General features: G+C 43.2%; 1 protein-coding gene across 2 annotated transcripts in view; it reads right to left on the bottom strand.

The window, feature by feature from the left end:
- Positions 1 to 2,146: 2,146 nt before the first annotated feature.
- Positions 2,147 to 26,716, bottom strand: part of TRPA1 (transient receptor potential cation channel subfamily A member 1) — a 76,205-nt gene continuing 51,635 nt past the window's right edge. The window contains exons 17-27 of one of the 2 annotated variants that reach the window (XM_074987083.1): positions 24,624 to 24,722; positions 23,337 to 23,407; positions 22,614 to 22,761; positions 16,231 to 16,320; positions 15,837 to 16,006; positions 13,068 to 13,197; positions 11,602 to 11,784; positions 8,715 to 8,783; positions 4,718 to 4,828; positions 4,024 to 4,121; positions 2,147 to 2,695 (exon numbers count right to left, since the gene is read on the bottom strand). In XM_074987083.1, the coding sequence (XP_074843184.1) occupies positions 2,497 to 2,695; positions 4,024 to 4,121; positions 4,718 to 4,828; positions 8,715 to 8,783; positions 11,602 to 11,784; positions 13,068 to 13,197; positions 15,837 to 16,006; positions 16,231 to 16,320; positions 22,614 to 22,761; positions 23,337 to 23,407; positions 24,624 to 24,722 (1,368 nt within the window). In that variant the 3' untranslated portion in view covers positions 2,147 to 2,496. The remainder of the gene's footprint in view (positions 2,696 to 4,023; positions 4,122 to 4,717; positions 4,829 to 8,714; positions 8,784 to 11,601; positions 11,785 to 13,067; positions 13,198 to 15,836; positions 16,007 to 16,230; positions 16,321 to 22,613; positions 22,762 to 23,336; positions 23,408 to 24,623; positions 24,723 to 26,716) is intronic. The other variant, XM_074987084.1, reaches the window with a different exon arrangement.

Here is a 26,716-nt window from a genome sequence, read left to right as displayed (position 1 = left end):
GTACCAACAGCACTTTTGGCTTTTGACCTCTAAGTGTGGATATTCACATACTTTTATTTGATTAGAAAAATGGAATGCCGTTTCTGGGATCTGAAACTTTGTTTTCACAGTCACCTTTTGCAGATCACTTAGACTGGGGGTTTCAAACTCATGGCCCATTTAAAGCCTAGATCATATTCACAAGCCCTGGCAGCCTGGAGGGGAGGCTTGTCCATACCTGTTCCCCAAGACCCACTGCCTTCCTGCCACCACCCCAGCTGCTCCATCCCATCACACTTTCATCCCTGAGGGATCTGGCCTCAGGATTTATGAGGGGGACCTGGCATGGGATGGCAGCAACAGGAGCATGTGTCACTCTTGGAGTGGAGACACCTGATGGGCAATCTCAGAAGGGATTCCTGGATGTCTTTATAGAGCAGCTCTCAGGAGAATGGTCACCACTTTCACTTGAAAGCAGGAGGAAAGAGGGAGTGGCAAAGCTGAAAAATGTCTTCCATCTTCAAAAGAGGGCAATAGCAGCTGTGTCCTTGCACCTGTGACTGGGCTGAGGCTCCTGAACTTAACAGGCAACAATGGCTCAGTAAAAGTTGCCATTCAAGAGCAAAAGGCCCTCCTGAGCCTTCTTGTTCTCCACTGGAACCCTGAAGAACAATCCAGCAGCTGACTGCACTTCACCTGTGGTAGTCCCACCAGAATAGCAGTGAGAACAGAGGGAGCTTCTTTGTTTACCTGTTCTCTTTCCGCAGAACCACAGTGTCAAGGACTATGAAGATGAGCAGGTCCTAACTAGCTGCAGCTCTGGTCTATAACCAGTTCAAGGTTAGAGTTGTTGAGTGAGATGATATTTTCACTGAAATCAGTGTGATGTCATCTGTGCTGCCTTACCCCAGTCACTTGTATGGCAAAATTGCCACTAATTTGCACTAACGTGCCTTGCCTTTCGTGTGGATTAGTGAGGTTCTGCGCCATAGGGCATCATTACTGGTACTTAGTTTCCCATTACCTGAATAATAAGATATTCTTTAGAGAATGGGTGAAGTGATATGCAAACCTAAAAGTGAAATATGTCTGAACATAAAGACAGAGCACTGATGGTGACAACCAAGTCCAGACATAAGCAGTTTATTATCACCATTTCTGAAACTGAAAATACACCACAGCATATCATCAGTGCAGTTTAATTAATGCTTATACATACATGTCTACTGCTGTATCCCACATAGCACATTTTGTGTTTGGTAAATAAATAACAGGACCCAAAGTGCACATTAAGATAACAAGATGAGTTCTTCCAGTAGAACCAAAAGGTATACCTACAGTGCAGCTGGGATCATGCTTCCCAGCCCAGATAAATGCATACATGCTAGCTCTTCTATACCTGGGCGAGGTACCCAGTGGGTAAGGCAGGTGTGGACTTAGCTGGCCTGAACCACCCCTCATGTTGCCACAACCACACTGCTGTTTTCAGCACTCTACCTGGAGCAGCCATAGTGAATCTGTCTACCTGTGCTGGTAAGCACCAGGCCAGTTTCAATGCAGACAAACCTTAACTGTACTAAAAAGCAACTGACAGCACTAAATTCTGCATTCAGCTACACGTACATCCCTGAATCCATATCTGATGGCAGAATCTGGCCCTTCAGCTGCATAACAGATTCAAAATCTTACAGTTACTTTGTACCTTTCAGGGCCTGATCCTGCAGTCCTTACTCAGTCAAAAGTCCCAAAAAATCAGTCTGGTTCAGCTTCTTGTTTTATATTAAATTGTTTTTCATAAAGGCTGTGTCTACACTTGCACTCCTCTTTCAAAAGAGGTTCGCAAATGAGGGAAATTGAAAATGCAAATGAGGTACAAATTTGCATATCTGACACCTCATTTGTGTATTCTTATTTTGAAAAAGCTTCTTTTGAAAGAAGGAAACCAGTGTAGATGCTGCTCTTTTGAAAGTAAACCCCGTCTTCGAAAGAATCCTTTTCCCCATTAAATAAAGGGAAGAAGGATTCTTTCGAAGATGGGGTTTACTTTCGAAAGAGCAGCGTCTACACTGGTTTTCTTCTTTCTAAAGAAGCTCTTTTGAAATAAGAATATGCAAATGAAGTGGTCAGATAGGCACATTTATACCTCATTTGCATTATCATTTTCTCTCATTTGCATACCTCTTTCAAAAGAGGAATGCAAATGTAGATGCACCCAAAGTGATTCCTTTATTTATCTTTTCTAGAAAATCAGGTCATGATAGGAATTAGTATGCTCTGAATGCATCAAAAACGTTTTCATAATGGCAAACCAGGTCACTACATACAGAGAGAAGAGATTTCTTGTACTTCTGGAAACCCGAATTAGGAATCCATGCTATAGTTGCACACATGATGTGAGTCCCATTAATATTATACATGGGCATTAGAGGAGAGGACATCCCTAAGTGAAGCAATTTTATAGGTAACAAGTGATGTGACATTCACATTCAGAAACAGTTGTTTTTAGCTGTGCTGGAGCTACGGGCATTCTGATTTTACAGCTTTTAACACAGTATCCCATTTACTGTTCATGTGTTTTAACTGCTGTTTCCTAAATTTATGTTGAAATAAATCATTACTGTCTTCATCCTCAGCCTCTGATATGATCTCCATTTTCTGTATGATCAGTTTAATGAGCTCATGCTGTTTTTCCAAGAGTGTTGACATATCCTTAAGCCTAAAACAAAGTGTATACAAAGTAAATTTTATAATCTATTTTTAACATAAGTTTATTAGAATTATAAACATTCTAAATGCAAAACACTCATTAGAGAATCAAATTCACTTCTCTGCCAAGAAAAAAAAAGTTCCCCAGAGTATATTTAATACCTCATGCTGTGGAACTTTGCCTATTTCAAGAATATTGTATTGGAAACTGAGCTCATAGTCCTTAAGAAAAGTGATATATAATTGTACATTTTAAATATAAGACCAGAGAGGTCTGTCCCATCCTGAAGCAGAATTATTACTTGCAGTGCATGATCATACCAAACCCTTTCTATTCACATTAGTTACTCATTAGTGTAGTCCCCCTGAAGCAAAAGTGGACAGATTTTTAAAGGTTCTTAGGTGCTTAAAGAATCCTAGAGGATTTTCCAAAACACTCAGCTTACTTTACTGCCCAACTAAATCTGGCCTAAAGCAACAACTGACATTATTGAGGACTTCGTTTCAGTCCTATAGAACAGAATTAGACATGTACATCTTGTATTCTTTTACAAAAACAATTACAAAAATGGCACTCATTTCCAGAAACTGTTCCCCATGAGTTACTGAATGAGTGTTTTGAAATATCCATTAGTGGTTGGTGATAGAACAGCGACACTCAGACTGAAGCTCAGGAACTGCAAGTGTCTCTTTACGGTGTCTCCAGAAGCTCTTTGCAGCACATATTAAAACACTATGATTTAATTAACCAGTCTAAGTTATTGAACCAATTGTAAAATACTTGGTCAGTCATTTTTATGTGAAAATACTATATATACATATATTAATTCTCATTGGAAGTATTTAGTAAATTAAACAATAAATTCACACCACTGAGGCGATTTTGGGTAATTTGATTCCTAATTTGGGTCCTGACCTTCTGAGATCTGAGCATCACTGGCCTAGAAGATGGAAGATCTGCATTCAAGTCTGCCACCTTTGGCAAGTCATTTAGGCCCAAGTTTTAAATGAGATTAGGGCTCCTAAATCAGTTACGTGCTGCAAAGCTAAATGCAGAAAAACCTAAATATATTAAAAATTCTAGACCATAGTGTGTCTGTGCCACAGTTCCCCACCTGTAAAATGAGGGAAATAAGACCTCACTACCTCACAAATCTGCCAAGTATTTAATGCATTAAATATTGTGAAATATTTAGATATTATGCAATGAGTAGCTTAGACAGATTTAATTGTGCTTCATAAAAACAAGAGTGAGTGCTATGATCCTGGCATTAACTGAAAATATATTCACAATGCTGATTCTGCTTACTAGTGCACAAATAAAACAAAAATCAATACCTGTATTTCTGCTTCAAAATTTCCAATTCTAAAGCTGTGTCAGTACTCTGAGCATCTGTGACAGAGTCTTCACAACCAAAGCAATAGTTGAAAACACTCTAAATAAGAAAGAAATATCAGACATTACAATGAGGTGCAAAACCCTAAGAGATACATACATTAATCAAAGAGAGGCAGCAATCTCTCCTTCCCAGAGTAAAAGTTACAGCTTGTAGCATGTAGCTGTACTTTAGCACCCTTCTTAACTTTGGCTTAGAAAATGAAAACAGCCAGATTCACTTTGTCAGCAAAAAAACCTGTTCTCCCAAGGTCTGCAAAAAACGTATTCTGTCTTCCAGGTCATCAAATTATTCCTCCAGTTTGAACTACATTATTTTACTAAATATTTCTTTGTCTTTCTCTGTCAAGCTTCTCACATAGTTACAGTTCCTTGAAAACTCATGACCAATTATAATTGCTTAATCACAACTTCATTTTTTAAAAGTTATTGATTATTTTTGTTGTGGAGAGTTGGAGGCCTACTCTTCCTTCCAGTTAAGATTTTGCCATTAACTTTAATGAGGGCAACAGTGTGTTCTCTGGTCCACATCCTGCACCCAGCAAAGTTAATGGCCACAGTCCTGTTGCATTCAGTCTTTGAAAAACAGAGCCCCCTGTGAATGTTAGCATGATATTGTAGGAAACAGCAACTTACCATAAATCCACAATATCTTGGCCTGTTAGGATACACAGTGATTGATTCCTGGTCCACTCGACTTAGGAACCAGTACGGTAGCTTCTTCTCTAAATTTGTGTGAAGATTGACCTAAACATAATTTTTGCATTTAGATTAGTAATTGCCACAGCAGAACACAATGCTCTTTAGATCAAAATACATGATTCAGATGATGCAAATGCCCTTCATCTCACCAGCATCCTACTTGTTCTGGTAATGGGTAAAAGCAAACCTTTGCTTCACTGTTGTGAGATTCAGACATTTCATCCAAAGTAGTAAATATAAGGCTGGTTTGTTACGGCCCAAAAGAGGAAAAACACATGTTAGTCACAGCAAAACAATGCAGAGGTAAAATATTTCTGGAGAAAGGATAAAAAAGTCACTGGAGACACTTGTTTAGTAGATGCAGGGTGGGTAGGGAAACATCTGGAGTCCAACACAGTTTGTAGTGCTCAGTCTCAAAGCTCAGGGAGAGATTGGATGGCTTTGTCCCTAGAGTTCTGTACACAAACTTCAGGGACCTGAATCTCCTGCTTGACCACAATGTGTGACATTGGCTAGTCACTTACTGTCTGTGCCACAGTTCTCCATCTTCAGAACAGGAACAACAGTAATTCCCTGTTTTGCAGTGGTATTGTAAATGTAAACACATCAAGGCTCTCAGAAACTCTGGTGATATCAATAGTTAAGATAGAGAAACTGATATTAAGGGTTACCATGGGATTCGGGGAGGACTGTGCAGATGTCATGTTAGATTGGAGATGATATGCATTGCTCAAAGAAGTTGAGTTTGTAGGATTGATAATAATATGTATTAGGAGAGATTCTTCAATAGGATGGCGGCTGGGTATTTGTCACAGTGGTAGATCTGAGACCATTCGGCAGTTGAAGTGGGTATTATGATGCCCTGCAATGCAGGAGGCATGGACCTATGGTAGGACATCCAAAGGGTAGCCCAATCTGCCTCATGTAAAAGCAATAGGAGTTCTCTCCTGACTCAGTTCAAGGCTCTACTGGCCTTTTTACACTGCTGCTGAGTAATGAATCCATCTGTGATGGGGTATACAAACTTTGCCCTGTCCCTGAAGGGGTTAACAGATAACACTAGATCATGCTACAGCGTGAGAAGAAGCTTAAAAGGGAGCCATTCAGATCAAATGGGAGGAGACTAGGGAGAAGACAGACCTACCCCAAGGGTCTCTGAACAAGGGTGCCAGAGAAACCTCTCTGTGAGGAAGAGGACTAACAGCTGAGGCCAGTTGGGGCGGAAGGTTTAGTTGTCTTTTCTTTCGTGATCTTCTACTGAGCTTAGAGACTTTGTTGAAGTTTGATGGCGTACACTTCCCCAGCCCTTCTAAGTCCTGGCTGTGACCCTACGCATCCCTGTATTCAAATACTGCACATTTCTGCAATATTTGTACAAATACGGCTTGTGAAGTATTTGAAGATTATACATCATGTTGACTGATGTCTCACTACCTGACTTGATTGCTTCTGTGGGGATGTTGTCTGGATCAGGTGCTTTTCTGCTTTTCAGATGGGCAACGGCTTTTCTGATTTTTCTTTGGAGGTCTGCTGCTGTTAATTTGCAGTGGTATATTTGCAGGTGGTAACTTCTGAGGTTCCATGTGGGGAGAGCAGTTCAGTAGCTCTTCAAAGTGTTCCTGCCATCTGCTGAGCTGCTCACTTGGGTTTGTTAGCAAGGCAGGTAGTGAGACACCGGTCAACATGATGTATAATCTTTTGGGGAAACTGTGGGACACTGAGGAGATCCCACAGGACTGGAAATACTGCTACCTCATCAAGCTTCCAAAGAACGGCAACCTGAAGGAATGCAAGAACTGGAGGGGCATCACTTTACTGTCTATTCCAGGAAAAGGGTTCAACAGGATTCTCTTGGAGACAATGAAGACAGAAATCAATACACAGCTCAGGGAAGAACAGGCCAGCTTCCAAAGCGAGAGGTCTTGTACTGACCAAACAGCAACTCTCAGAGTGATCACAGAACAGTCACTTGAGTGGAACTCTCCACCATACATAACATTCAAAGACTTCAATAAAGCCTTTGACAGCATTGATAGAAACACTTTGTGCAAACTACTGCAATGCCCTGGCATCCCATCCAAAACTATTTAACCTGATCTGTCCAACATATGAACCCTCAACGTGCCAAGTTGTTCACGCTGGTGTCTTGACAGAATCCTTCAGCATATTCTCAAGATTGTGAAAAGGGTGCCTGCTGCCACCTTCCCCGTTTCTGATCACAGACTGAATTATGAGCAGGACAACAGATGGCCATCAATGGGGCATTCAGTGGACACTTTTGAAGTAGCTAGAGGACATTGCCACCAAAATCAATGTCACCCTCCTTTCACACTGACATGAAAGAAGAGGTAACACTACACAAAACTGCCTCAATGACTGGACTGAGCACTAACAAGGGAAAGACCAAGACAATGAGAATCAACCAGACCAAAACTAATATGTTCACACCAGGAGGGTATAACCTGAAGATGTGGAGCAGTTCACCTACTGGGGAGTATTGTGGGCAGAGACAGAGAAACAGACAAGGATATCAGTGCCAGGATAGGGAAAGCAACATCTGCATTTAAGACTCTTCGTCACATATGGCATGCACAAATAAGCAAAGACAAAACTGTGGATCTTTAGCACAAATGTGAAGAGTGTACTCTTGTATGGATGTGAGACCTGTGTACTAAAACGTCTTCAAAGCACAATCTACAGACATTCAGACATTCAAAAACAGATGCCTGAGGTACATCCTTCACATCAAATGGCAAGACTTTGTTACAAACGAAGAGCTTTGGAACTGAGCAGGACAGGAATCACTTGATGTTCAAATCAAGAGAAGAAAGTGGGGATGGCTAGGCCACACTCTCAGAAAACCATTATCCAGAATAATCCATCAAGCTCTCAGATGGAAACCGCCTGGAAAATGTAAAAGAGGAAGACCTCGGAGGATGTGGAGAATATCTACTGAGACTGAAGGACTACAACTGGGGTACTCCTGGAGTCAAGTAGAAGTTTTGTCCCAAGACATAGTGAAGTGGAGGAAACTTGCAGACGATCTATGTGCTACTCAGAGTACAAGCATTTAAGTCAAGAAGTATTTGAAAACAAACAAAACTGGTGAATTGAGAAATGCAGTAAGCAAGCGCCAAGGCAGGGGCTGACAACCTTCAGCACACGGCCCAGCAGGGTAACTTGCTGGTGGGCTGAGAGACATTTTGTTTATGCTTACTGTCCATAGGCACTTAGCTCAGTTCCTATTGCCTGCAGCCACTGGGAGCAGCAGAGGGCTGAGATGAAGGTTGCTGATCCCTGACCTGAAGGCTAGATTCTGAAAGGATTTTAGGCACCTAAAAATGCAGATATCTGCCTAGTGAGGTTTCTATAAATGCACAAATGAGAGTTAAGTGCTAATATACTTTTGAATACCTTTGAATACACTTGAAGTAAGTCCCTTAGTCAATGGTTACCATATAGTATATCTTAATACATAGCCTCTGACCAATTAAGCGAACACAAACATGTTGCATTGGAGCTGGTGTTTTTTACCTTTTCACTTACCACAATCATGTTAGGCTAAATAGATTCTCCCTATAAAGGGAAAGCAATAAATCCCCAAAATTATATATAATATTTTTGGTTTTTATGTTCACATAACTGAAATTGGCTGAATTGACTTTTCATGCCTTATCCATTCATTTTTAGCTTAAATGAATTTTTATAGTGATACAAATGACTAAAAGCTAGAATTTAGGATGAAATGCACTTGTTAGCCTACTTAGTTTACAGAGATGTTTGAATATAGTTTTACCATAGTAATGAAAATACTATACACTTCACGAGAGACCAATAATATTAACAATAAACAAACTAGTTATTTCAAGGTGATACTTAAGCAATTACACCTGCTATTTACTCCCTTACACGCTGAACATACACTACGAACCTGCATTGCGATCCTTTTCAGTGCGGCGTATTTTTGCACCTCAGCAATGTCTCCAACAGCCAAACCAATCTAAAAATAAAACACCTAATCAAATAACTGTTCATAATTACCTGATTTTTCACACTGGATGGTTTAAATTTTATTCCTCACTTGTGTTATGCACTGAAAATTCTTTGGCTAAATCATATTGTATCAGCAAAACACTTAACCACTAAAGACAGAAGTTTTGTGCATACTTAAAATCCATCATCTAGAAAATGAAATGTTTAATCCTGTTTCATTTTCTTAGGAAATTATATTTGCATATCATTGATGGTCTTTTAAACTACTTCTAAGAACTGTTCTGAAACTAATTCACTTCTTTAAAGGCCCTTTATTGCTGCTATTGATGTCAGCATAAAACTTACAATTACTGCAACAGCAGAATCAGGCCAACATCCTCCATAATTAAAGTCTTTGTATCATGACGTTCAACACAGTCCACAGGAATTGATTTCCTAGCAAACATGTTTAATACGGCATAGGCAAAGATGATGCATTAAATTTTTCTCTCTCTTTGCTACATTTCCAGTTGGTTGATCCATTTTATTTACACCAGTCCAACCATTTAATATTCAACAATACTTCTGGTGGGATAAGTAGTTCATTTATTTAATACAACTCACTGTGATTTGCTGAAGCAAATTGTGTGTGTGTGTGTCTGTCTGTCTGTGTATCTGCATGTGTACACATACATATAGCTTTAAAAATATCAAACTGTAAATTACTACAGTAGTGGCTAGATCAGCAGTTCTTAAACTGTTGGTTAGGACACAGTGGGTCATAACCCTATTGTAATGAGACCCCAGGGGCTAACTTAGCTTTGCTGGGGCCCAAGGGATGAAGCCAAAACCTGATCCCCACCAGCAAGGATCAAAACTGAAGCCTGAGCGCTTCAGTGCTGGATGGCAGCGCTCAAGTTACAGGCCCTTTGCCTGAGGCTGAAGTCCTTGGGCTTTAGCTTCAACTTCTCACTCTCCCTTTTCTGAGGGTGATGAGGCTCAGGCTGCTGTGTTACAATGAAGCATGAGAACCCGAGCTAGATAATAGCTTTTATGCCCTGCAGGGGGGCACATCATTTCAGGAGGAGCACGGGACAGACTCTGGCTATGTCTAGATTAAGGGTTTTGTCAACAAAAAGGCCATTTTGTCCACAAAACCCAGAGCATCCAGATTATCAAGCACTGTCTCTCAACAGTAAGTCAACAGACCATAGCACCTTTGTCAACTGCCATGCCCTGCTCACCACAAGGAAGACTGCTGCTGTCGACAGATCTTTGTCAACAAAACACCAGTCTGGACATTCTGGGGGGCCTTCTGCTGACAGAAAAGGCCTCCAAAACATAGCGCACCCCTGTATGCTATGGTTAGAGGTTGCCATTTTGCTGACAGAGCAGCCACGCAGCCTGGCCAATCTCTGTCGATAAGAGTGGATCACTCTTTCGATACACCCTGTGGTCTGGACGAGAGCTATCAACCGAAGTTTTATTGCAAGATATCTTCTGACACAAACTTCTGCCAACAAATTCCTGTAATCTACATATAGTCTCTGCTTCAGACAGGCACAATCTCTGCCGGGGTTTCTCCATGGACATAGGAAAGGGGCTGCTACAAGGCTGCTTTCCATGCTCCTTTGCTCTGTCAGGTGGAAGATGGTCATGGCCCTGCTTCCTTCTCTGTCACCTGTTAGGTGAATTTCTTCCAAAGGGTATGGGGGGTGGAGCTAACTAGCAGTCTCTGCAGCATAGGGGCTAGTACTAGAGGGAGGGATCACATATGTGGCCAGTTTTTTGCATTATACATTATGATTATACATGGTGATTGCACAAGGGACATCATCGTCTGGCTCTAAATACATAAATGCGTAAGATTGCTCTCTAATAATAACTGAAAGATACTTGGTTTAGGTAGCAAAATGGAGGAAAAATGGAGAAAAGAGAACCACAGAAAGACAAAAGGGTTATTAAAAAAGACAATTAGACAATGGCTACGTCTACACGTGAAGCCAACATCGAAATAGCTTATTTCGATGTAGCAACATTGAAATAGGCTATTTCGATGAATAACGTCTACACGTCCTCCAGGGCTGGCAACGTCGATGTTCAACTTCGACGTTGCACGGCACCACATCGAAATAGGCGCTGCGAGGGTACATCTACACGCCAAAGTAGCACACATCGAAATAAGGGTGCCAGGCACAGCTGCAGACAGGGTCACAGGGCGGACTCAACAGCAAGCCGCTCCCTTAAAGGGCCCCTCCCAGACACAGCTGCACTAAACAACACAAGATACACAGAGCCGACAACTGGTTGCAGACCCTGTGCCTGTAGCATGGATCCCCAGCTGCCGCAGCAGCAGCCAGAAGTCCTGGGCTAAGGGCTGCTGCCCACGGTGACCATAGAGCCCCGCAGGGGCTGGAGAGAGAGCATCTCTCAACCCCCCAGCTGATGGCCACCATGGAGGACCCGGCAATTTCGACGTTGCGGGACGCGGATCGTCTACACGGTCCCTACTTCGACGTTGAACGTCGAAGTAGGGCGCTATTCCGATCCCCGCATGAGGTTAGCGACTTCGACGTCTCGCCGCCTAACGTCGAAGTTAACTTCGAAATAGTGCCCGACGCGTGTAGCCACGACGGGCGCTATTTCGAAGTTAGTGCCGCTACTTCGAAGTAGCGTGCACGTGTAGACACAGCTAATGTCTTATTAAAAAAAAAGTCATGTTGCTACCTAATGAACAGCATTTACTATAAATCAGCACACATATACATACATTATCCCATCCAATAACAGTGTGTATGAACAGCTATGTTCATAAATCTCCATATTGTACTCAGTGAAATACTTACCAGCAAGTTCATAAGAAGAATTGGAATAAGCAGGGTGAAGACAATGAGAACTGCATAACTCAGGAATGGATAGGGCAACCTATCACTTAGCAGTGGATCAAGAAAAGCCTCGTGATAATTAATATCCCCCAACATCATAGCAAATGTCTGCATTACAGAAAGTAGTGGAGTCTTGTAATGGTGCTGAAAAAAAGAAACAACAAAGGCAATGTAAACATGCAAAATTTTAAAATCTGTAATGTAACATCTTTTTTTTTTCCTTCAGATTCTCAATCATGAATACTGGTTGTGGCCTTATGTAAAATCTCCACACAAATCGGTAAAATTTACCAATACAAAATGGAGAAGAGCAAATCTACTGACGTAAACTAGTGCAGCTCTGTTGATCATTCAGCCTTGCAAAAACTATTGTCCTAAAGACCATACCAAGTGATTCAAACAGGAATGATGGAATTAAGGAGCGGATTTATGTCTGATTGGAGAGAACAAGGTGTAAAGGGTTTCCGGCAGTGGAATTTGAGTTTTCTGCTGCACAGGATACTATGTCAAGTGCCATGTACAAGTCTTTTATGTCAACACATATCCCTTTATCAACCAAACTTTTAATCTCCTGTAAAAATGATTCCAAGTTCATTAAAAAAGATCAACAGTAATTCCCATACAACCCTGTTAATTAGTATTAATTATTTTACCGTACTTCAGTTCTTAATTGACAGAGTCAATTATCAGCCTTTCCATTATTTTACCTGAGATCAGTCTCAAGGTATAATTATCTAGGTCACTCTGTTCCTCCTATTGCGAATACTGGTATCTCAGCACTTTTCTAATTCTCTGGAACTTCCCAGAATATTAAAAACTAATGCCGACAGTCCAGAGAGCTCCTTGTCCCAGTTCTTGGGGAAGATCTGTGCAAGAGGATCCTAATGTTGTGGGAGCCCACGTCTCACTCTATCTTTCTGTATTGTCTTTGAAAGGAAAAAAAAAGTAGTAACACCTTTTGGTACAGTTTGGCTGTGTCTACACTACAAAAATAAATTCAAAGTTGCTTACTTTGAAGTGCAACTTCAAAGTAATCAACTTCAAAGTTGGGCGTCTACTCACACCCTACTTCAAAGTTGAACTTTGAAGTAGGGCACTACCCCATTCCCAGGAATGGAGTAAGGACTTCAGAGTTGGGCTCCCTACGTTAAAATTAACTTTGAAGTAAGGGAAAATGTGTGTAGACTCTCTGCTGGCTACTTCAAAGTAGTGCCTAACTTTGAGGTTAACTTTGAAGTTAGTTCCTAGTGTAGACACAGCCTTTGTGAATTATAATAAAGATTTTTCACTACATTGCAAATTGTCCTAATTTTCGCCATTAAATCACCTCATCAATTCTATGTAGTAAATGTATGGGTCTGGGGGGAGGATTATTAACAAAGGGGATTATTAACAATGACAACAAATAACTATGCCACCAATCTTACCTGTGAGCACAAAAGGACAAAGAAGCTGAGTCCAAAGGCCAATATCAGGAAAAAGAACACAACAGCAATCCGAAGCAAAGTCCGCAGAATTTCCCAGAACATTACAATGTAGATTCCATAGCTTTCAAATCTAAGGAAATGATTGTAGGTAAAAATTAACCACAACTGAATATGGTAACCAGCTACTTTTCCTGCCATGTTTGTAAGGCAGAGCACAACCCTAAAGCATCTGCTATGGCTAATATTTTGCTTTTCGGAAAGATTTTTAAATGGTCAGTACATTTTTCTAATTTCATGCACACAAATGTGGAAGAGGTCCAGTTTGTCACAAATTTAGAACAGGGCTTCTCAAATGTTTTATATGGCAGATCACGTTTACATTGAAAAATTATTATCTTACAGCTTCCTCCTCACCCATTCATCAGACCACTTCCTCTCCCATCTGAGAATGTCTAGTCTAGCCCAGGCGTATCATGCACAGCAACTGATTACGTGGAAAAGTAATATTAGAAAACTGGACATTTGTGTGTTGTCTTTTAATAGAATTCAGTCACTAGGAACAAGGACCATGAAAATAAGGCAACTCTCCAGTTTAGATTTTTCTTCTTTCACAACCAGAGGTGAAATGTGCTATGTCTGTAAAATCCGCAACCGAAAGCTCACAACTGAGGTCAAGGAGAAGCTACTATAGCTCTAAGGCACCTTTGTAGCCTCTTGATTTTGAGCTGCACAGGACAATGGTAAAGAATCCAGTGTAACAAAGACAGCCTTGAGGGCTGATGATGTAACCACTGTTTCAAGTCCCTGTGCACTGAAGTGCTACCTACAACCCCTTCTTCACTATCCCCCATGGCACTGCCCACTCCTACCTGTGACAGCCCCCTCCCACACTTTGTTTCACCTCCCCTCTCCTGCAAACTGCCTGTACACTGGGTGTTCAGTGGTGTTCTCTCAGGGCACTAACTGATGCCTTACAGAAAGCTTGCACTGGGTGAATTCACAGTTGTTTGACATGCAACAGGAGCATAAAAAGGCCATGGCAGATGGAAAATTCTTCCTTTAGAACTTCTGTGATGACACATTATGGGTTAGCTTCGAAGAGCCGTTTTAGGAACAGAAGACCTAAACCTTTTTCCGTTTTACATTATATTAATCAGGAGTAACTCCATCGAAGGCAAAGGAGTCACACCAGTGTAAATGAAGAAACTGAGACAAAAGTCAGGCCTGTTATGTTAGGCCCCCGGTGTCCAATATGTTTGTTACTCATCACAAGCAACAAATAGGACACTCTGTTGTGGCAAATGCCCACATACCTTCCTCATAAGAAATAATAATTCTTTGAATTCCTCACACGTGCTCAAGATGATTAGCACAGGTGCAACACTCCCAACCCTTAGATGCACTCCTGCCGAAGTCAGACACTCATACATGTTCCTGCACATACCCAATGTGCGTTTGTAGACACTGACCCACGCTCTTGCCTTGAACTGCCCCAAAAGCGGCCTGATTCATTCCTGCACTCACACAGGCAAGGCAGCCTGCCAGCCAGCAGGGAACCCCTGCAGGCACTGACGCCGTCTGCACTGAAAGGGAGCCCTGCAGGGCATGGCAAGGATGTGGCTTTGGTATCACATCCTCTGCTTGCAAGGAACAGCTGGAGCTGAACCACTCCCATTGCCGCCGGGGGTGGTTGTCACAGCCTATGCAGGCTTCAAAGCCATTCTGCAGTTGGGCTTTTTTTGCTGCAATGAGCCATGTTGCCGCACTTGTATCTGTGATTATTACATCATCTCACAGTTTTGTGTGAATTCAAAGGCCAGAAGGTATTTATTTTTCTTATACCATTTAATAAAGCTTTGTATAATATAATGTGATGTATATGGGAAGGTGACAACCACGAGTGTGGCGAGCTTTGAATTCCTATTGGACGCTGCCGTGTTGGGCAACAGAGGTACATGGTACCTAAAGGCTTCTGCTGGCATATGGAACCAAAAGTGCTCTGAGGGAAAGAAAGCTGTCTGAGCAGGTAGGGTACCAGTCTCACCTATGGACTTCTTGTGTGATCCTGAGGCCTACTTAGGCCTAGTCCATACTTAAAAACTGGATTAACCCAGCTTTGTTGCTCAGGGCTGTGAATAGTTTTATAAATTGGGCAAGACAGTTAGGTTAAGATAAACAATGGTATAGATGTGCCTACATTGACAGAAGAATTCCCTAGCTACTGTCCCTCAAAGAGACAGGCAAAAAATTCTATTGACATAGGGAGCATCTATGCTATAGCCATGCACCACCATTGCTGAGTTGCTGCAGTAACTAAAGTGTAGATCCTTAGCGTATGTCTAATCCTGCAAACATGGATGTACAAGTTGAATCTCTCTAATCCGGCACTCTCTTGTCCGGCAACATCTGCAGTCTGGCATGATTTTAGTTAGCCAGATGCCTGCATATGCATGTGGCCAAGATTCCTGTGGTCCGAGAAAGTGTGTTTACAGCCACTGGTCCTGGCTCTCAGTGCTCTGTGCTGTTATTTAACTCTAATTTATCCCTAAATGTCTGCTAAGAGCCTAGTAAGCAGTGGAAGTGTTGGTAATGCTGCTAGAGAATACTGACTTCCCATGGTTTGGCAAATTCTCTCATTCAGCACCTGTTGGGTCCAGAGGATGCTGGATGAGAAAGGTTCACCCTGTATTATGATTTTACCATGAGATTACTCCTACTGAATTAAATGTTAATTTTCTAAATGTCTGTAGGAGCAGGACCTAATTTTACCTCTGAAGATAGAGTAAGAAGTTCATCCAAGACAAATACACAGCAATTGCTCCACATTCCCACTGCAAGCCAACTGGGGTATTAACAAATAAGGAAGATACAAAAATTATGCTTGAAGTATAAATTGTCCAGTCTAATAGATTAGAACAATCCAACAAGTACTTCAATTTCTAGGATTTAAATGAGAGAAAAAATTAGCACACTGACAGGGATGGAACTGTTAAAATATTACATAATATATTTTCTCTCTCTTCTTAAGTTTTAACATCTCTTGAGGATAATCCTGAGTTAGGATTTCCCTTCTTATAAAAGAAAAATCCAGCTGTGTTTTTAATATCAAATACATTAAGTCAAATAAATTGAATATGAAAACATGTAATATATATACATATACCTGTTGAAAGAGCTGAAATATCTCTTTGCAGATTCCAAATAAACTCATGACAAAAACCAAGCACATACATACTCTTTCGAAGTATGAATCCTGAAACAGAAATCACGAAGTACAACAAAATGGTGAATATAGCAGAAACTTTGGCTCACTTTCTAAGGACATTCATGTTGCATTGATAAGTCTGCTAATTCTTCACAGAACAAAATTCTCCAACAGAATATCATTAAAATCAGTAATAAAAAATGTTCTGTTAACACTGATGATGAAATCTACTCCAGCTGCATTGGGATCATGAGGTGCTATACTAAGCTGCATCTACACGAGCTGGCTACTTCGAAGTAGCCGTGCCAACTTCGCAATAGCGCCCTTTGCATCTACACATGGCGAGCGCTATTTCGAAGTTGAAATCGACGTAAGGCGGCGAGACGTCGAAGTCGCTATCCCCATCAGGAGATGGGAATAGCGCCCTACTTCGACGCTGAACGTCGAAGTAGGGTGTGTGTAAACGATCCACGTCCCGCAACATTGAAATAGCGGGGTCCTCCATGGCAGCCATCAGCTGAGGGGTTGAGAGATGCTCTCTCCAGCCCCTGAGCTCTATGGTCACCAGGTGCAGCAGCCCCTTAAAGCTCCCCGCCCCCTTATTTCCTGTGCAGGAAGCTGAGAGCTCGTGCAGGCAGCAGCACTGCCACGTGCACAGCCTGCACGTCTCTCTGCAGCCCCAAGCCACCATCCTGCACCCCATGGCAGCCAGCCAGCCCCCCAAGCGCCGCCAGGGCTCCCAGGCTGGCAGCCAGGCGTGGAAGAGGCAGCGGGGCCCCTCCTGGACGGAGGCCGAGATCCGGGACCTGCTGGGGCTCTGGGGCGAGGAGGAGGTGCTCCAGGTAATGGGGAGCAAGAGGCGGAACGTGGATGCGTTTGCTCGGCTGGCCGAGGGCCTGGCTGCCCGGGGTCACCCTGCCCGCACTCCTGACCACGTCAGGAGTAAGGTCAAGGAGCTGCGGCAGGGTTACACCCAGGCCCGGGATGTGGCCAGCTGATCTGGGGCCACCCCCGCCATTTGCCCCTTTTACAGGGAGCTCAAGGCCATCCTGGGCCCCCGGTACACCTCCTCCCCCACAGCAACTCTTAACACCTCGGCCGACGAGCCCCAGCAGGCCCCGGCGATGGAGTCCGCCCTGGAGGCAAGCCCTGCACCCCAGGGCCCCCGCAGGAGCCCACCCCTGGGACGCCAGAGGAGGAAGAGGGGGATTCCTCCAGCAACGGGGGGCTCCATATCACCCTCCCATCCCGCAGCTCCAGCACGGCGTCCGCCCATTGGGTGTCCCCTGAACGTGGGAGCGGACCGTCAGGTATGTACCCCCCCCCGGTGCACACCCCCCGGGGTTAAGGGGCGGGGACAAGAGACATGACCAGGGCCCTCCACACGCCCAGATGACCGTGGCCCCAAGGACAGCAGTGGCATGTCCCTCAGAAGAGTGCATCAGCCCCTGCCCCCCAGCAGGACAGCGCCATGTCCCATCCCTGGGGATGGGGGGAGCAGAACCTAGGGTTCCCCGGCGGGTGGGGGTGGTGGGACACCCATCAGCAGCAGCAGCAGCAGCAGCATCTCTGGGGGACAGGGATGGGGAACCAGCAGCAGAGGGGTTGGGGGACAAGGGCCACAGGTCAAGGCCCACACTAACGGCTGTCTCCACTCTTGTTCCGCAGCTGCACCATCGGAGGGCCCAGAGGGCACTGGCGAGGTGTCTGTGGTCCCGGAGAACCCACCGGGGCCATCCCAGCAGGCCAGCCCCTCAGCGGAGCACCAACCAGCCCCACGACAAGGCCGACGGAGGAGCCACCCGCGGACGGCCACGGACCCCCAGCTGCTCGCGACCCTCCGCTGTCAGCTGGAGGTGTCGGAGCGGCGCCTGCGGGTGGAGGAGCAGCGGCTAGAGCTCCAGGAGCAAGCGCTGGCCTGGCACCAAGAGGCTTGGGGGGCCTTCATGCGCACTTTTGACTGCATTGCGCAGCACCTGGCCCCCCCACTGCACCGCCCATCGCTCTGCCCGCCGCTCAACCTGCCTTCCCTCCACCGTCTGCCACCCTGGGGCCTGCCGCCGAGGGGGACCATGGGCCTGCGGACACCGGCCGGCCGTATTTGCCGGTTCTCCCGGCCCCCACCCAGCCTCAACCAGGGCTCCAGCCGAGACGTGGGTTGCGCCCCCCAACACCGGGTGCTGGACATTAGGGTGCGGGGCCGAGGATGTGGCCCCCCCTCCTTTGTACATATTCCCCCATTTGTAAATAGTTTTTGTTGGACCCCTGTTTTAGTAGCTGCCCCCCCATGTACATAGTTCCCCCCTTTTCTTCTGTGAATAATAAGGTTGCACTGTTTTGTTTGAAACAACATTGCCATTTATTTCAAAGAAAAGTGTGGGGGGGTCTGCTCTCGGGTGCTCTGTGGTGTGGGCGTGGGGGCAGGGAGTGTTGTGGAGGATGGGGTGGGTGCAGTGGGTGGCTCACCCACAGCTGGCCCTGCCTGCGTTCACCCCGCAGCCTGGTCAAAATGGGCCCGAAGGGCCTCCCGGACCTGGATCCCTCAGGGTCGACCTGGCGACTGGGGGGCAGCGGGTGGCTGGACGTCGGCCCTGCCAGCCTCCACAGTCCAGCCCTGGAAGAAGGCCTCTCCCTTGCTCTCCACCAGGCTGTGGAGTGCGCTGCACGCGCGCACAATCTGGGGGATGCTGGTGAGGCCTGCATCCAGGCGGGTGAGGAGACACCTCCAGCGCCCTTTGAGGTGGCCGAAAGTGCGCTCAACCACCTGGCGCGCATGGTTCAAGCACATGTTGAACCGCTCCTGGTTGGCTGTGACATGGCCCGTGTAGGGGTGCATGAGAAAGGGCCGGAGGGGGTACGCCACGTGTGCGACGACGCAGATGGGCATGGTGGTGTCCCCCACAGGGATCTCCCACTGAGGGATGTAGGTCCCTGCCTCCAGCCGGCCGCACAGGCCCGAATTTCTGAATACCCGGGCGTCGTGGGTGCTGCCAGGCCAGCCAACATAAACGTCCAGGAAGCGGCCCCGGCTGTCCACCAAGGCCTGGAGAACCACGGAATGGTATCCCTTCCTATTGAGGAAGAGTCCTCCACTGTGCTCCGGGGCACGGATGGGGATATGGTTCCCATCCAGAGCCCCAAAGCAATTTGGAAAGCCCAGGTTGGCAAACCCCGTGATGGCAGCATCCGGGTCCCCAAGCCGCATGAGCCTGTGGAGGAGCAGGACATTGATTGCGCGGATGACCTACAGGGGAAGGACATGAGAGAGCACCAGTGAGGGGTGTGCAGGGTGTGTCTGGCCCTCCACCCTGGTTCCCCACCCCGGTCTCCCCCCAGGCTTCCCCCCCCGGGTCCTCTTACCTCCATGAGGACAGCCACGATGGTGGCCTTGCCCACGCCAAACTGCTGCCCTACGGATCGGTAGCTGTCTGGAGTGGCCAGCTTCCAGACAGCTATGCCAACTCGTTTCTCGACCGTGAGGGCACGTTGCATGGAGGTGTCCTAGTGCCGTAAGGCAGGGGTGAGCCACTGGCAGAGCTCCAGGAATGTCTGCCGGCTCATCCGGAAATTCCGGAGCCAGTGGTCGTTGTCCCACTCGCCGAGCACCAGCCACTCCCACCAGTCCGTGCTCATAAGGTGGCTCCACGGCCGGCGGCATGTGTGGCAGGGGTGGGCTGGGAGGGTAGCAAGGTCTGGGGCTGCTTCCTCATCCCCTGGGGGCAGCTCATCTTCCTCAAATAAAAGATGGTCAGCTGCCTCCTGCATGGCACTAAGCAGGGCAAGCACTGCTCCTGCAGTGGCGGGTGTGTGGACCTCTGGCTGCTGCTGCTGCTGCTGCTGCTGCTGGGGGTCCATGCTGCTTCCATGGGGTGTGCGTGCTTGTGGCTCTGCAGACCGCGTGCTGTGCAGGCTACATGTGTCTGGAAAGCGTCCTTTATGGGAGTGGCTTGCTGTTGCCCCGGAAGTGCTAGTCCGCCCTGTGACCCTGTCTGCAGCTGTTCCTGGCACCCTTATTTCGATTTGGGCCGCTTTAGCGTGTAGACCCTCCCCTGCAGCACCTACTTCGATGTAGTGCTGTCCAACATCGACGTTCAACGTCGACGGCACCAGCCCTGGAGGACGTGTAGACGCTATTCATCGAAATAGCTTATTTCGATTTCGCTACATCAAAATAAGCTATTTCGATGTAGCATCCCCGTGTAGACGTAGCCCTAGTGTAATATGTGAGCTCAGTCCTCTGAGGGGGCTATTTAGGAACTGGGACAAACAGATTTAAAAAAAAATCTACGAGAGCTGGTGCTTGGTCTTTCTGTGAGTGCAGGGGTCTGGACTCCATGACCTGTCAAGGCTCCTTCCAGCTCCATCAGATGGTCTATGTACAGGCTAGCAAAATGCAACCCTTTCATGGTACTTAAGGGGAGTGCAGATGGGCTTAGCTGGCTCCTCTTCTGTGATGTCTATCAAGGCAGCCATTATAAAAGACAGCAGTGGAGTGCCACACATTCACCCCTTCACTATCACTCAATTTCATACTCTCTAAATAAATTCAGACTTTGTCTTACTTATATCTATTTCATAGACCCATTCATGTGCCAGCAACAGAGCTCTTACTTCCTTGCCAGTGTGCCAACTATTACCTGAAAGAAACAAATGAGTTTTAAATCTGAACCATGGGCCAAATTCTGCCTTGTATTTATACACTGTGCTGCCTCAAGCACTTGGTTCACACCTGGTCCTATCTTGCCTTCAGAGTCACTGTATGGTTCAAAGAGAGGGCAAAACTTGGATGTATATTCCAGGAAGATCTACAAGATGCATAAGCCTTGGCTCTAAAGTCACACACACAGCTACTGAGATCACATACGTCCTATTTTTTGACATTTTTGTTACTGATGTCAGCAGCATACCAGGTGTTGTAGATTTTCCTCCTAGGCACATTTAATCATTTATAATTATATTGACTGTGTGTATAAATGGCACCCTGAAATTAACATTATTTTCAAGGTTTTATAGATTTTGTGGGGAGGATATATTACAATCTAGTTTAGATTTCCTCCACCCCCCATCCCCGCACCTCTTTCCTGTTCCCATAGCTGATTTATGTTCAGTTTAATATTCATTTTGGACGTTGTGACTTCACAAAATAATACAAACATGCAGAGTTTTGAAATAATTGCTTGAGTTTTCTTAGCAACTTAAAGACAAGAAGCAATACCATCACCACATCAAACATTAAAGTGGCATATGTTTCATGTTGTTATTACAACCTTCAACTCTATTTTTCAGTCCTCGGGTTCTTATCTCACCATGTCATAGCAACATCTATCATTTTCTCTAGTTTCTTCCTGCCCTTAGCTTGTTGCTTTTTATTTGTGTGTGAATCACAGTATGACTCATGGTAATGTACAAAAAATGAATTCCAAACTACCTATCAACAGAATATTGAGGATCCAGAGTGAAGCATTCAAAAGGAGGTAGGTGAAAAGTCAGGCTGCATACACAACTTATACTTGTGCGCATGTGTTCTGATTAAGTCTTGTACTATGTGATAGCATTCTGTTTCTCAAGTAGGTTATCACACATATTGCTGCACAGAAGCCCGTCCTCAACATTTTTACAATTTAGAAAGTGCATGGGGGGTTGTGGGAAGAATCCTGACAAAGAAGCCTGAAAATCCTGGGAATCCTTTCCAGATTACTGTGCCCAATTCAGGAGTCAGATTTGCTTTGCATACCACCACGTTACCCCTCACTTAAAAACTACTAAGTTACAAAAACATGCAAAAATGTCACAGAAGGCTACTTCTGAAAACTTGCTGACTTTCTGCCATCTTATTGTCAAATAAATGAATTGGAATAGAAATATTGTACTTACATTTCAGCGTAAGGCATATGAAACAAGTGAACTTTTAAACTGTACTGACTTTACCAGTAAGAGAGGTAGCTGTGTTAGTCTGTACTCCAACAAAACAAAACAGCAGAAATGTAGCACTTTAAAGACTGACAAAATGATTTATTTGGTGATGAGTTGTCCCACAAAAGCTCATCACCGAAAAAATCACTTTGTTAGTCTTTAAAATGCTACATTTCTGCTGTTCTGACTTTACCAGTGTTTTTTATGTAGCTTGTTTTTACTTTACTAGTATTCTTTTATGTAGCCTGTCACACAAATATCTAGAGGAGTTGATGCACCCCCTGGAAGACCTCTGTGTACAACCAATGGTACATGTAGCCCTGACTGAGAAAAACTGTTATTAAGTAACTAATTATTCTAGAAAACCATTTCAATTATCTTGTCACCCTTAAAATGATAAACAAATTGTTACTAATTAAAAATAGCACCTCATCTTCCAGTGGTCCTATTTCATGGACTTCTGTTGCATTGGAAGATATCCCTGGCCGTATGCGGGTGATCAGAAGAGTCAGAGGAATGAGACCAAGAGAATATATGGCAAGGTTCATAATATGAGCTCGGAACCCATAGGCCATCCTGGAAAGTGAAAAATGAAAAAAGGTTACAAAGAAAGCTAATTTTACGTTTAGAATTTAAGTGAGTTTCATTCCACCCATTCACCCTGATAAAAATCTTTTGAACACCTCAACCACTGACAGGCTGCTTGAATGTTAGCAAAGATTCTTGCAGAGTCTTTTGAACTTGCAAGAGACAGAAACTCAGCCCAATCTATACTGACACAAGTTTTATTTTCATTTCCATAACAGAAAATCTGGCGCAACTTCATTAACTTCATAGGAAATAAGAGCAGATATGGGCCAAAAGACCCTAGTGACAGCTATTATAAATTTATTCATGTTGAACTCCCTGGGCAAGACCAGTTCCTGATACAATTTATACAGTTGCATTTGCACGGTGTAACCCACAATCACAAAAGAACCACTGAAATACAATCCTCCCAACACAACAAATCTTTCCCATAGGAAATATAAAACATTTTTATAGTAATGCGTTTCTCTGTATATTCCATTTTATTAAAAACTTGATTATGAGATTAAAAACCACAGTTTATTCTAAAATCTGTTTTAGGAGTCCAATAAACAGATACATACCACTTCATGAGCAAATATTCTTTACATACAGGATGACTGAGAAGCTCCATGCGATTATGACGTACCATTGCCTACAAAATGTGCAAGAAGATGTGTTAAACATACAGTATATCCACTTGAGTTGACTGATCAAGTTACATATCAATAGTTTAGATCGAGGTGAGCAAACTTTTTACATCAAGCCTCACTTTTTGTCCCTACTGGCCCTCCTAATGTGTCTAATGTAATACAAACTGATGGAAATGTTAGTTATTTTCACATGAAAAAAAAACAACCTCTTTCGTTATGTGTAAGAAAATAAGTATGTAGACTGTAAAAAGGTTATTAATTGGTATACAAATGTGAATACATACATAAAATAGTAACATATTGCAACGTTTTTAGCTAGATGGATGAGCTGGAGACTCAGCAACCGACTGTGCTGTGTCCCACCCCCCTTACGAAACTTCACACCCCCTGAAGGGGCCTGCCCCTGCACTTTGTTCACTCCTGGTTTAGACCACTTATTTCAGTAAAACAGGATCCTATTTGTCCAAGTCTCCATTATCCAGCTCTCAGTATTAACCAAACCACCAGCCAGCAGGGAACCCCACCAGGCATGGGGCTGGCAGCAGGGAGTCCTGCTACCCACTCTTTTCCTTATCAGAAATTTTTGTTATCTGATCTGGCCCAGGCCCCAATTAGATTGGGTAATTGGGGTTGCACTCAACTTCATATTAATTCTAGGCTATTTAAAGTTATAGTGTATTTGAAGTTAGCTTACTTAGCTAATTTTATTAGGACAGAAAAGAAAAAAAAACAGAATATTCTTTGAGGCTAATATTGTGTGAGAATAGGATAAAACATTTTGCACTGTACATGTGAAGAAAGGAGGCTGGGCGTACATCATGACCACATGTATCCAGGCCAGATTGCTCTCTTAGAAATGCTTTATAATTCTGTTTACATTTCAGGAACAGGGCACAAGTGATGAAGGATGAGTTTGCTTAGGTACATGGATGTCCACATGCACTGACCCCTTCCAAGTATTTTTAAGTGCATAAATAAGTTCATAATTTCTACCTATACCTAACAACTAGTTAAAATATTTGTTATACAATCTATAAGAACTTCACCTAGCAATTTACTACCCTGTTATGTGCTTTAAAATTGCTGAGTTATAAATCGCTGGAAAAGAGGGTTTACAGTTTGAAAAAAACCAAAAAACCAAAAAAAAAACCTCTTACCTTTAGTTCCAATGATACCAATGTGCAATATTTTGATAGTTAAAAAAAAAACAGAACTTACATTTAAGGTGGTAAGAGGTTCGTAGACAATTTCTTCATCTGCCTTTTTTTTTTTGTTAAGTATTAGTGGACATTGAAGATACCTGAAGTTATATTCAATCTACACATTAAACCCATATATTAGTGTATATTTATGACAATATTGACAAGAGTAGTTCAATCTTAGTACATTAGTGCAAACAAAAAATATTATTTGGAAAAAATATGACTATCATGGCAGAATGTCTACCAACATGGATACTTTGTAATTATCAATCAACCAGTAAAATAATGCAATCACAGCGATCATGTATAATTACTATGGATTATCATAACTATCAGTAAAATAAAAGGGGTCTTAAAATACCCTGACTGAGAAAATATGTATCTTTTCCTGAAGATCCTGTATCTTTTAAATAGTTATTTCTTAGATTTTTATTTTATTTTAGCATTGACTACAAGGTAGAAGTTATAGAGTAATATAAGAAAGAAACCACAACATATTATATTTTCCAAATTATGTTCTATGTTATTCACACAATCCAGTGTGAAAATTTACATGAAATGTTTTAATACAAATCCAAACTTAGTGCAACTGTAAAAGCCACAAAAAACTTTAACATATATCCTGCTTCCTTGGATATCCATATGGTGATTGTCCATAGTTTAAGATTTTTGAGCCATAAAATGTGCCTGTTTGTACACAAAGGTCAAATTCACATTTAGCATAAGCACATAATGGTTAGAAAAACAAACTGTTTTAGAGGGGGTGTAAAGGCAGATACAGAAATTTATACAGAACAAATGGAAGAAAGGGGAAGTTGATAGTAATGCATATAAATCAAAAGTCATGAATTACAGAAAACAGATATGAGAAACCAAAGGACATAAGAAGAAAGTAATGGTCAGCAGAGTGAAAGAAAATAAGCAATTTTTTAAATATACTAGGAACAAAAAGAATCCTGACAAGGTAATTTGTACATTACAAGATAGAACTGGTAGAATCAAGAATAGAACTCTGCAAATATTCACTTTATATTTGTGGTGTATCTGCATGAGCAAATGAGGATGAGGATCACTGTGGTTCATTTTTGCAGAAATGGATGCAGAGGTGAATACCCATTTTGTGTCTAGAACACTGCAAATTTGCATATATTTGCTTTATACCTAGGTATCTGCATCTATGGATGTGACTGTAGACCATTTTTGCAGACAGATGAAGATGTGGATAAAAATTTTGTATCTGTTCAAGGTTATAATTATCAATAATAACACTGAAAAGGCTGAAGCATTCTATAACTATCTCTGTTCTGCCTTTGGTAAAAAAAGAGACTACAGTTTTATAATATAATGACAGTAACGCTCCTTCCAGTCCTCTTGTATCTCTGAAAGATGTTAAACAGCAAAGTTATGAAACTTAAGACATTTTAAAATCAGCAGGACTAGATAACTTGCATCCAAAACTTTTTAAAGATGTATTTGAGTAGCTCACTGAGCCATTAATACTGATTTTCAATCAGTCTTGGAACTCTGGAAAAGTTTGTGAAGAGCAGAAGAAAACCAATTGTTGCGCCACTTTTTAGAAAGATGTTGGTATATATAGACCTGTCAGCTTCATAGCAGTCCCAAGCAAGATAATGAAGTGACTGACATGGGACTCAAAAAATGAAGAATAATGCATCATATGGTAATTCAGACAAAGCAGCATGGGTTTACGGAAAATAAATCCTATCAAACTAACTTGATTTCTTTTTCGATGGGACTACAAGTCTTGGAACTCTGGAAAAGTTTGTGAAGAGCAGAAGAAAACCAATTGTTGCGCCACTTTTTAGAAAGATGTTGGTATATATAGACCTGTCAGCTTCATAGCAGTCCCAAGCAAGATAATGAAGTGACTGACATGGGACTCAAAAAATGAAGAATAATGCATCATATGGTAATTCAGACAAAGCAGCACGGGTTTACGGAAAATAAATCCTATCAAACTAACTTGATTTCTTTTTCGATGGGACTACAAGTTTAGCTGATAAAGGTAATAGTGTTGATGTATTAGGCTTAGTCTTCTCTAAGGCATTTTGTTTGGTAACATGTGACATCCTTGATTAAAAAGAAAAA

This window comes from Carettochelys insculpta, chromosome 2 (genome assembly GCF_033958435.1).
Source record: "Carettochelys insculpta isolate YL-2023 chromosome 2, ASM3395843v1, whole genome shotgun sequence".
NCBI lineage: Eukaryota > Metazoa > Chordata > Testudines > Carettochelyidae > Carettochelys > Carettochelys insculpta.
This window is presented reverse-complemented; position numbering and strand designations above follow the sequence as displayed.